General features: G+C 40.4%; 2 protein-coding genes across 4 annotated transcripts in view; both read right to left on the bottom strand.

The window, feature by feature from the left end:
* Positions 1-12,493, bottom strand: part of CNMD (chondromodulin) — a 308,020-nt gene that overhangs the window by 46,202 nt on the left and 249,325 nt on the right. The gene's annotated exons all lie outside the window — the stretch shown is intronic.
* Positions 1-12,493, bottom strand: part of WBP4 (WW domain binding protein 4) — a 41,760-nt gene that overhangs the window by 11,117 nt on the left and 18,150 nt on the right. For 2 of the 3 annotated variants that reach the window (XM_053563808.1, XM_053563810.1), the window contains exons 9-10: positions 7,863-8,023; positions 710-1,076 (exon numbers count right to left, since the gene is read on the bottom strand). In XM_053563808.1, the coding sequence (XP_053419783.1) occupies positions 866-1,076; positions 7,863-8,023 (372 nt within the window). In that variant the 3' untranslated portion in view covers positions 710-865. Of the gene's footprint in view, positions 1-709; positions 1,077-7,862; positions 8,024-12,493 lie in introns of those variants that run through there. The other variant, XM_053563809.1, reaches the window with a different exon arrangement.

Raw genomic sequence — 12,493 nt, 5'->3', positions numbered from 1 at the left:
ACCAGCCCCATATGTCGGAGGTGGCGGGTTAAAACCCAGCCCCGGCCAAAAACTGCGAAAAAAAAAAAAATTTTTTTTTTCCCAGTACATATAAGGCTGCTAAAAAGAGCGCTTGACTGGAGAAAAAAAGGACTATGCTATAATGTGAACTCCTGAAGAACAGATATGTTTCAGTCTTCCTTATATCCCTGGGTTCCTAGCAAAACTCCTGGTTCAAAGTATTCAAAGTAAAATGCTTAAGCAACATTTGCTGCTTCGAAGCAAACAAGGGCAAATAGACATTGCTACCTTTGGTCCAGTTTTTATTTCATATTAAGTACTACATCTGAAGTACCTGAGCTGTTCCTGGCTTTTGGCCTTCAACTTTAAATTCAGGAAAGTAAGCCAACAGGCATATACTTTCTATATCAGCCTTCTGATAGGATCCTTAGAACTGAATCATTATTGGGCTGTGAATCTTCTCTTATGTGCTCTGATTCTTATTTTTCTGGTAACAGTTAACATCAGTGTGCAAAAGTAAAGCATTTTCAATGCAGGGACAGTATGTTCATATGAATAAGAATGAAATAAAGGCCTGGTTTGCCATGTTTTAAATCACAGATACATAGCATCTTAAATCATGATATACATTAGTAATTTTTAGACACCGAACATAATACACTGTATTACAATGCAAAGTAGTAAGCTTCCATTTAGGAACAAAAATAAATTTCACATGGAAACAGATTTATTTTAATTCATAAAATACATATAGAATAAATCTGAATTTTAGCATTAAAGTACTTGGAAACAAACACAGACAAGTTTTAAGATGTGTAAGTCTTCATTCTGTCCCAAAAGCGTATATAAAAAACTCTCTTAGTAATTACTGGTCATCACCTCGTTGCCTTAAATTTCTAGATTTTCCATTTTCAATTCTTCTCCTTTTGAAGACTGGGGCAACTCCCTCTGCCACAACTCCAAGACAAGTGACTGTTTTTTCTTTAAATACCACTTTTGGTTCCCCACCACCATCAGCTTCTGAAGCTGATACATACTCATTTTCAGTGTTTGGAAGTTCCAAATCTACCTCCTCACTAGAACAGAAAGAAAAAATGAAAATATTATTTGACATTGCCAGGAATTTAGAGACCAGACTGAGCAACAGGCACAATCCCATCTCCACAAAAACAAACAAAACCACCATAACAAATCTATCTGGGCATGATGGTGTACACCGATAGTCTTAGCTACTTGGAAGGCTGAGGTGGGAGGATCATTTAAGCCTAGGTGTTTGAGATTACACTGAGCTATGACCATGCCACTGCACTTCAGCCAGGGTAATAGCAGCAGCATCAAATCCTCTAGAAATGCACTTTGCTCAGTAGTACTTGAGACTGTTGCATACATGTTTATCTATTTGGTTGTTACAGAAAAATTCTTAGGTGTAATTGATGGCTGTTACCATAATCATACATTGCCGGTTATTTTACCTTTAGCAATGGGCTTTATGTGCTAGGTTTTTATATCCTTGAGCCTGGGCGTGCACAAGTCTCTTAAAAAGAAAGGAATTCTGCAGAAATAAGACAATTAAGCTGATACACAGAGAAAAGCAGAGCTGGGAAATAGAGAATCTGATTTTAAAAATAGATGGCTTATAGAACTTCTAACTGCTAAAAATATACATTTAATGTCATTTTTATTTGCTTCTCCTGTTTCTGGATTTTCCCCTTAGACTGCCAACGATGGCAAGAGTGCTAGTAACTACTTCAGCTGATGAGGTATTAATTAATCTTGGTGAAACCAAACTATTATGTTAAGTGGTGGAGTCTGGGTCAAAACCCCGGCCTATCTGACATTAAACCTATATTCTTTTCACCTATGATGACTCTGCTTTCAGGCAAAACTAGGAAATGTCATTAGCCAAGCAGAGAAAGACTTGAGTAATGAAAAGTAGGAGGGTTTGGTCATTGGACAAATGGATCTGTGTCCAAGAAGGTTCTATCACATATTTTGCTGAATCTCAGCACTTCGTCTTATACTATGATACAGTGACCAAACTATAGTATTACATCTCTCTTTTTTTTTTTTTGAGACAGAGTCTCCCTTTGTCGCCCCCAGTACAGTGCCATGGCATCATAGCTCACGGCAATGTCAAACTCTTGGGCTCAAGCGATTCTCTTGCCTCAGTCTCCTGAGTAGCTGGAACTATAGGCACCCGCAACAATGCCTATAGTTTTCTTTTTTTTTTGTAGAGACAGAGTTCCACTTTATGGCCCTCGGTAGAGTGCCGTGGCCTCACACAGCTCACAGCAACCTCCAACTCCTGGGCTTAAGCGATTCTCTTGCCTCAGCCTCCCGAGTAGCTGGGACTACAGGCACCCGCCACAATGCCCGGCTATTTTTTGGTTGCAGTTTGGCCGGGGCCGGGTTTGAACCCGCCGCCCGCCTATAGTTTTCTTTTAGAGATGGGATCTCGCTCTAGCTCGGGCTAATCTTGAACTCTTGAGCTCAGGTGATCAACCTGCCTTGGCCTCCCAGAGGGCTGGGACTACAGGTGTGAGCCACCCTGCCTGAGATTATGAGAGTGTTAAAAAAAGAGCGCTGGGCGGCGCCTGTGGCTCAGTCGGTAAGGCGCCGGCCCCATATGCCGAGGGTGGTGGGTTCAAACCCGCCCCGGTCAAAATGCAACAAAAAAGTAGCCGGGCGTTGTGGCGGGCGCCTGTAGTCCCAGCTACTTGGGAGGCTGAGTCAAGAGAATCGCCTAAGCCCAGGGATTTGGAGGTTGCTGTGAGCTGTGTGACGCTACGGCACTCTACCGAGGGCGATAAGGTGAAACTCTGTCTCTACAAAAAAAAAAAAAAAAAAAAAAAAAAAGAGCGCTAGGGAAGTTCCTTACTGAAGGTTAACAAGAGTCAGTAATTTAGCTAAAAATTAAGTAAACTGAGAAAAAAATATAGGCATAGGCTTACATTTCCCCTTTAAAAAGTGAGAAAGTAAGGTATGCTCTTGCAGAGGAAAAGAAATTTGTATTTGAATAGCCGGGCGTTGTGGCAGGTGCCTGTAGTCCCAGCTGCTCGGGAGGCTGAGGCAGGAGAATCCCGGAAGCCCAGGAGAGCTAGAGGTTGCTGTGAGTCCTGTGACATCATGGCACCCTACTGAAGGCGGTAAAGTGAGACCCTGTCTCTACAAAAAAAAAAAAAAAAGAAATTTGTATTTGAAGAAAAATAAGACATGAGCCTTCAAGCAGAGTATCAGAAATCTGGAATCCTCCAAAATTTAAAACTTTTTGAGTGTTCAAAGAAAGTGCTCACTGGAATATTTTAGATATCTTGATTTGGGATACTCAACTGGTTAATATTTATAATGAAAATAGCCGAAATCCAAAACCACTTCTGGTCCCAAGCATTTTGGGTAAGGCAGGCTCAACTTGTGCAGAGAATATGCCTTCTTTTCAAATAATTTTAGAACATTTACATAAAAATGATATAAACACTTTCACAAAATCATAATCATTTCCAAATTCAAAAATTATAAAGGTTACATCTGAACATAGTATAATAAAAGTGGGAAACAATAAGTAGACATTCCTACCCATCTAGATATTTAAAAATAAACTCTTCTGAAAACCCACCAAGTCAGAAAGTAAGCAAAAACACAATATTAAACTTTTTAAAAAACCAATGAAATCAAGAAATATTCACTCAGTTTACAGGCTATATGGGCTGGAGACAAATAACCCTATTTATTTTCATTAAGAAATAAGAATACTGGGTGATACCCGTAGCTCAGTGGGTGGGGTGTTGGCCACATACACCGAGGCTGATGGGTTCAAACCCAGTCTGGGCCAGCTAAACAATGACAACTGCAACAACAACAACAAAATAGCCAGGCATTGTGGTGGGCACTTGTAGTCCCAGCTACTTGAGAGGCTCATGCAAGAGAATAGTTCACACCCAAGACTTTGAGGTTACTGTGAGTTGTGACGCCATGGCACTCTACCCAGGGTGACATGGTGAGACTGCCTCAAAAAAAAAAAAGACTATTCAATAAAAAAATTTACCTAAAAATTAAGTCAATTGAGAAAAAAATAATAGGTATAGGCTTCAATTTAAAAAGTGAGAAAGCGAGGTGGCTCGCACCTGTAATCCGAGCATTCCGGGAGGCCAAGGCAGGTGGACTGTTTGAGTTCACGGGTTCGAGACCAGCCTGAGCAAGAGTAAGACTCACATCTCTAAAAATAGATGGGCATTGTGGCAGGTGCCTGTCGTCCCAACTACTGGGGAGGCTGAGGGCAAGGGAATTGCTTGAGCCTAAGAGTATGAGGTTGCCATGGCACTCTGCTGGGGGCGACAAAATGAGACATTGGTTGTCTGTCTCAAACAAACAAAAAAATCCCAAACCAAAAATCAACCTACCAAACAAAACCAGAAAATGTAGAAATAACTTAAATATCCCACAAAAGTGGAATGACTGGCTAAAAATCAAAAAGTATTATCTGAATGATGAAATATTATATAAAAATATGCTTATAACATTTTAGCCTAATAGAAAAACAGTCATGTAGATTAAATGGGTGAAAAAAATAGAAACTGAGATACAGTGGATCAGGCGTCGAATTCTAGTACTCTGGGAGGTCAAGGTAGGTGGACTGCTTTAGCTTAGGAATTCCAGACCAGTCTGAGCAGAGTGAGACTCCCTCTCTACTAAAAATAGAAAAAGTAGCTCGGCGTGGTGGTGGTGCCTGTACTTCCAGCTACTTGGGAAGCTAAGGGAGGAGGATTGCTTGAGCCCAGAAGCCTGAGGTTGCTGTCTCTTGTCTAAGAAAAAAAAAAAAAAAGAGATAGATAAACAAATAAATAAATAAAGTTGGGCATAATCTGCCAGGCATGGTGGCTCCTGCTTGTAATCCTAGCACTATGGGAGGCTGAGTTTGAGCTCAGGAGTTTGAGGCCAGTCTGAGCAAGAATGAAACCATGTCTTTAGTAAAAAACAGAAAAAATTAGCTGGGTGTTGTGGCATGCAGTTATAGTCTCAGGTACTCAAAGGCTGAGACAGGAAGATCCCCTGAGCTCAGGACTTTGAAGTTGCAGTGAGCTAAGATAATGCCACTGTACTCTAGAGAAACAGAGCAAAACTCTGGTCTCAAAAAAAAGAAAAAAAAAAAAAGTTCAACATAATCCTTCACATTATTAAACTGGCTGACTTGGTTAAAATTTATTAAGAATAGCTTCACAAAGATAACAAAATATTCTTGATAAATTTAAGGGCTCTCAACTTTGAAGTATAGGAGGTACTGGCATAGTAGGAAATCATTTAAGAGATCATTGCAGTGGTTCTCAACCTGTGGGTCACAACCCACAGGAACCGTATTAAAGGGCCGTGGCATTAGGAAGGTTGAGAACCACTGATCTAAGGGCTAAAGTAAAGAAGCAGTCTATTGTTTCTGTAACTTCAATATACAACTGATAGATGTATCATAGTGTCTGGTAGCATGTAGTATTTAATATGTATTTCCTAATATTTTATTAAGTACTATAAATAATACCTGAACATTTTATAAGATCTTCATAGCAGTCCTAAGCTATCTTATATAATACATTGGGAATCAATTGTTTTTTTTTTTTGGTTTTTGGCCAGGGCTAGGTTTGAACCCGCCACCTCTGGCATATGGGACCGGTGCCCTACTCCTTGAGCCACAGGCACCGCCCCGGGAATCAATTCTAATTAGACAAGTATACAGAACTGTCCAACTTTTATTATTCTATCCTGTGAAAAAGAAATGACATAAATTCACTAAAAAGTATAAACAGAGTAGTTATTATTTAAAACCATGTTTTGGAAAATAGCTGCTTTGCTCACCTAGGTAATCTTTTTTTTGTTCACCTAAAGACTCCTTCAAGCATATAACCAACACTGAAATGTGAAGGTGGAAGTGAAATCTTCCTTTCATGGTATAATGTTCCTAAGAAAATAACTGATTTGAACAAATAAGCTAATAATATAAATCAGGCAACATCTTTACCATGATTTTAATTGATTAAATTAAATCAATTAAATTAATTGTTCAATTTAAATTAAAACAAATTGTTCAAATTAAAACAATTAAATTAATTGTTCTTTTTTTTGAATACTGGCTTAAAAACTTTGGTGAAGTAGCAGTCCACTTTCACTTAGATATCCTAAGATCTTTTTTTTTTTTTTGTAGAGACAAGAGTCTCATTTTACCACCTTTGGTAGAGTGCCATGATGTCACAGGACTCACAGCAACCTGTAGCTCTTGGGCTTCCGTGATTCTCCTGCCTCAGCCTCCCGAGCAGCTGGGACTACAGGTGCCCGCCACAACGCCCGGCTAAGATCTTTTTTTTTTTTTTTTTATTTTTAGAGATAGAGTCTCACTTTATCACCCTCAGTAGAGTGCCATAGCATCACAGCTCACAGCAACCTCCAGCTCCGGGGCTTAGGTGATTCTCTTGTCTCAGACTCCCAAGTAGCTGGACCTACAGGCACTCGCCAACAAGGCCTGGCTATTTTTTGTTGCAATTTGGCCGGGGCCAGGTTTGAACCACCACTCTTGGTATATAGGGCTGGCGCCCTACCAGCTGAGCCACAGGCACCGCCCCCTAAGATATATCTTAAGTATCTATGAAGCATTACTGAACTTGAAGGTATCTGCTTCACTGACAGAATGATGATGATGAGTGTGAGGATAGGCATGTATACCCGGGTGGATTAGTGTGTGAAATGTGGTAAATAGAAATGTCATGTTCTGAACCAGTTGTGATGGATCGCATCTATAATCCTAGCAACTTGTGAGGATGACTGACTGAGGCCAGGAGTTTGAGATCAGTCTGGGCAATACAGTGACACACCATTTCTAAAACTAAAATTTAAAAATATTAAAAATGAGCTGTGCGCAGCACCGTGGCTTGTGCCTGTAGTCCCAGATACTTGGGAGGCTAAGGCAGGAAAAGCCCTTGAGCCCAGGAGTTCAAGGTTACAGTGAGCTATGATAGCACCAGTGCACTCCAACCTGGGCAAGAGAGTGAGAAGCTGTCCCTTTAAAAAAAAAAGGCTTGGCGCCCATGGTGCCAGCCACATACACCCAGGTTGGCAGGTTCCAACCTGGCCTGGACCAGTTAAACAATGATAACTACAACAAAAAAACAGCTGAGTGTTGTGGCAGGTGCCTGTAGTCCCAGCTACTTGGGAGGCTGAGGCAAGAGAATCTGTTAAACCCAACAGTTTGAGGTTGCTGTGAGCTGTGACACCATGGCACTCTACCAAGGGTGACAGAGAGACACTCTGTCTCATAAAAAAAATAAAAAAAAAGATTTAATAATTAAAAAAAAGTCATATTTTGGGCTCTGCACCTGTAACTCAGCAGCTAGTGTGCCAGCCACATACACTCACGGAGCTGGCAGGTTCAAACCCAGCTTGGGCCTGCCTAACAATGACGATAACTACAACCAAAAAACAGCTGGGCGTTGTGGCGGGTGCCTGGAGTCTCAGGAGGCTGAGGCAAGAGAATTGTTTAAGCCCAAGAGTTGGAGGTTGCTGTGAGCTGTGATGCCACAGCACTCTATTGAGTGCAACAAAGTGAGACTGTCTCAAAAAAAAAAAATAAATAAAATAAATATAGTCACACTTTGGTAGGAATTAAAACAATCCTTACCTTACTTTTTAAAGTAACTGCTAGTTGACATTCTAAAATATTTAAAAACAAATTTAATTAGAAAAAATTAAAACTGCTCTAGAAATAAAAGAAATGAGCCACACTTTCACTGAACACATCATCCTTAAAATTAGTTACTACAATTTTTGGAAGTACTGGGATATAAAATACTTGGAATAACAGTGGGATTAAAGTTTCAGGTACTTACTGAGACTCAACCTCTTGTTTAATTTCTTGCCATTCTCCATATGGGTTCGATTTTTTAAGAGTTTTGGATTTTTCTTCATTTGAACCTAATGAATTCTGTTTTTGAATACTCTTTTTTTTCTGTGTTTCTGGGTCAGTTCCTTCGTCACTATTTTTTTCCCCCTGAAATGTAAAAGGTAAGAAATTATATACTTCAAGTAAAACTACCAAGACAGAAACAAAATTTCCATAATGCTTTTAAAAGTCTTGTTATAGATTTATGAACAAATACATTAACTCACTTAAGAATTTAAATTTGCAATGTAACATAGTAAATGTACAGAGAAAAACTTTAATGCTTGATTAGGTTTCTCATCATGTCTAAAATATTGCTATACCATGACCAAGGCACCCAAAAGCTCCTTCCTTTTAAAAATAACATGATCAGCTTGGTGCCTGTATGTAGCTCAGCGGCCCAGGCACCAGCTGCAAACATTAGGGCTGGCAAGTTCGAATGGGCCCAGGCCTGCCAAACAACAATGACAACTACAACCAAAAAATAGCTGTGTGCTGTGGTGGGGGCCTGTAGTCACAGCTACTTGGGAGGCTGAGGCAAGAGAATTGCTTAAGCCCAAGAGTTTCAGGTTGCTGTGAGCTGTGATGCCACAGCACTCTACTAAGGGTGACGTAGCGAGACTGTCTCAAAAAAACCAAAAAAAATCAATCAATTCATCAATTTCATGAATTCTATAATTAAAGACATATAAATAGGTCTCTTTTCTTTTTTCTTTCTTACCTTACTTACCTATCCAACAGTGACTCCCTTTATATTAAGCTCCTTCTGAATCTGATGCCGTATCATCAGACCCTTCCAACATCCATTATCTATTTAAAGAATATCTTCAACCTATTAGTCTTAACTGAAATTTATCTCCACCTGAGAATACTGCCCAGACTCACTGGCCCACAACTAGTAACTCTGTTAATTGGAAAGATACCTGCTTTGGGTAGAAGGAGACATCATAGGAGTTCCCAGATGAAGTATTTTATGGCACCTCTTCAAATGGGATAACAAATACCTTTCACCTGCCTTGTGTCATGGCAAATTTCCCTAGCATGTGGATGTCAGTGAAGTATTTGATTTCTCCATCACAAATGAAACTCAGTTTAGCAGGGTATAGAATCCTGGGCTGGAAACTGTTTTGTTTAAGGAAGTTGAAGGCTGATGACCACCCTTTTCTGGCTTGGGAACACCTAGGTTTGTAAGTGGACCATGGACTGGATTTTAGCCTCTGTGCAAACTGCATGAACATAAATGACCTGGGACACAGTTTTGTTTATTATGATTCTTTGAATGGACATTAAATCATTCCCTCATGTGGTTGGTAATCCTAACTAGAAGGCAGCAGCCACTCTCTCTCATCAATCTTGACTGCTTCCAGCCAATTTTTTTTTTTTTAAAGGTTAGGGTCCTCTGTCAGGCTAGAGTGCAGTGCCATAATCAGAGCTCACTGCAGCCTCAAACTCCTAGGTTCAAGTGATTTTCCTCCCTTGACCTCTCAACTGTTGGAATTATAGGCATGAGCCACCACGCCCACCCCAGAGTAGGATTACATACACATTTTTGCTGAGGTATAATAGCTCATAATACTTTCTACTTTGATCTTCATGTAAAGGACGTTTCCTCTCCTGAGGTTCATACTGCTTTCTAAACTGTTATTTTCCATTCTTCTTTACATGAGCGAATGACTTCTGCCCACTACTCCATGACTTTGGCAACCCTGGCACCGTTTTTTCTCTATTCAAACTCCTGTTGTCATCTTAGGAAGTCAAAAATTCCTCTGGCCTCAGCACTGTGAGCCTCAAAACCAATGACTTTGGCTTTTACTCTGTTTCAGCCACCTAATATTTTATCTCTTTTCTCATATATAGCATCTATAATAGGTAGTATTCAAATATCAAATCCTTTCACCTATGTTCCTTTTAATTTGAACTAGGTCACCACTCTAAAAATGTTCCACCTGGCTCAGCACCTGTAGCTCAAGTGGCTAAGGTGCCAGCCACATACACCAGAGCTAGCAGGTTCAAATCCAGCCCGGGCCTGCCAAAGAACAATGACAATTACAACCAAAAAATAGCCGGGCGCTGTGGTGGGTGCCTGTAGTCCCAGCTACTCGGGAGGCTGAGGCAAGAGAATTGCTTAAGCCCAGGATTTGGAGGTTGCTATGAGCTGTGATGCCATGGCATTCTACCCAGGGCGACAGCTTGAGGCTCTGTCTAAAATAAATAAATAAATAAAATGTTCCACCTGTGCAATCTTTTGAGTCTTTCTTTTTTTTTTTTTTTTTTTTTGTAGAGACAGAGTCTCACTGTACCGCCCTCGGGTAGAGTGCCGTGGCGTCACACGGCTCATAGCAACCTCCAACTCCTGGGCTTAAGCGATTCTCCTGCCTCAGCCTCCGGAGTAGCTGGGACTACAGGCGCCCGCCACAACGCCCGGCTATTTTTTGGTTGCAGTTTGGCCGGGGCTGAGGTTTGAACCCGCCACCCTCGGCATATGGGGCTGGCGCCCTACTCAATGAGCCACAGGCACCGCCCCCACCTGTGCAATCTTAAAAGCCAAAGCCCACCCCCTGACTTCAGTAGCTCTTAATTCTTTTGGCCCCCTTTTGCTATACCTTCCATCCAACCTCATTATTACCTCTAATACCTTAACTTCTCCTTGTGTTCTGAATTTGTTGGTCTCCTCTAAACTTTACATCCTTCTTTGAAGAGCCCCAAACCCACAGTGAATTGTCTACCAACATTCCTTTGCTGGCATTATAAACATGCCTGTCCCTATGTCTGTCTATTGTATAGGAATTAAAAACTTCCTTACAGATCTATCCAATCATTTGTTTGCTTTTAAACTTGGCTTGTCAAGTGTTACCAAAAATCAATCACACAACCAAACTGACACAACTTCAAAATATATGATATCCAATTTCATCAGAGACTTTAACACTGCCTAGTCAGGTATCCAGTACTTTTTTTTTTCTTTTGAGATAAGAGTGTTACTCTGTTGCCCTCGGTAGAGTGCTGTGGTGTCATAGTTCATACCAACATCAAACTCTTGGGCTCAAACATTCCTCTTGCCTTAACCTCCTGAGTAGCTGGGACTACAGGTGGCCACCATGACGCCCGGCTCCGGTATTTCTTTTCTTAGCCCCTCAGTAACTATTACAAAACCCAAATATTCTGGTATGTAGGGCTGATTAAATAATGGCAAATTTGTACTATGGAATACTATGCAGCCATCATTTTGGTAGATGAAATTATTGATCTCTGTCATACAGTAAATTAAAAACAGAGAGTAAAACCTGTATTATTATAGCATGATTCCATATTTTGTTTAAAATAATGTATGTTCAAATAGAAAAAAAATATAGGTCAATAAACACCAAGTCCTATAGTAATTTTTTTGAGACATGAGTGGCAGGATTACAGAAAGTTAGTCCTTATTGATCTGTATTTTGTAATATTTTGTTATTTTCACAACAGACACACTAGTTTTGACAGGAGAAATTAATTTCTATCCTAGGCTGTATACTACATCATCTAAATTTGGCTACAAAAGGGCTTTGCTGCTGCTTCTTTCCCAACTGGATATATTCCTCACTCTAAGTACCATCAACCTTTATGGAGCTGGTATAGAAATACTAGGCAATGACAAGATCCTAAATGTGCCCTGGGTATACCCTCTCTCCAGTATCCTTGATCTTCCTATACCTCTCAGGCCTACACTCTTAACTGTTAATCAATGATATCATGTGTCCTCTCTGCTTTGGCACCTGGGCTCCTGAGTTTTCCTGGAGAAGGCCACAAAAGCAAGATGACTAGCAATACTGAACAAGCGTTGATTATTGCTTTCTTGCCATGGCTGGGCACCCAGGACCACCAGTCAATCCTCTTAGTTCACTTCCCCTCCCACCTCAGCTTAGTGACTATTTCAATCTGTTAATGTTGTCAAGCTCGACAAAGCTCCTTACTCTCAGAAAGTAATCTTGATTTCTTTCTTTTCTTTTGTTTGTTTACTTTTTTTGAGACAGAGTGATCTCACTTTATCACCCTGGGTAGACTGCCACTTTATCATAGTTAACAACAACTTCAAATTCTTGGGTGCAAGCAATGCTTTTGCCTCAGTCTCCCAAGTACCTGGGAATCTAGGTGCCTGCCATATAAATGCCCAGTTTTTCTACTTTTAGTAGAGATGAGTGTTCTTGCTCAGGGTACTCTTGAACTCCTGAGCTCAAGCAATCCTCCTACTTTAGCCACCAAGAGTGCCAGAATTATAGGCTGAGCCACTATGCCCAACCCTTGATTCTTTTTCTTCTTCTTTTTTTTTTTTTTTGGAAAAGGATCTTGCTTTGTCACCCAGTAGCATGATTACAGCTCACTGAAGCCTCAAATCCCTGGGCTCAAGTGATCTTCCTGCCTCAGCCCTTCAAGTATACTAGGACTAAAGTCATCATCCTATGCCACCATGCCTAGCTAAAATTTTATTTTTAATTTTTTTGTAGAGAGAGTCTTGCTGTTTTCCAAGCTGATTATTTTTATGAGAAAATTAAGGCTAAAATGCATGACTCTTTCAATTTCCTCCCTGATACCAACTTA

The sequence above is a fragment of the Nycticebus coucang genome, chromosome 15 (assembly GCF_027406575.1).
Source record: "Nycticebus coucang isolate mNycCou1 chromosome 15, mNycCou1.pri, whole genome shotgun sequence".
In the NCBI taxonomy this organism is placed as follows: Eukaryota; Metazoa; Chordata; class Mammalia; order Primates; family Lorisidae; genus Nycticebus; species Nycticebus coucang.
Note: the sequence above shows the minus strand (reverse complement) of the source record. Positions and strands in the feature narration are given on the sequence as shown.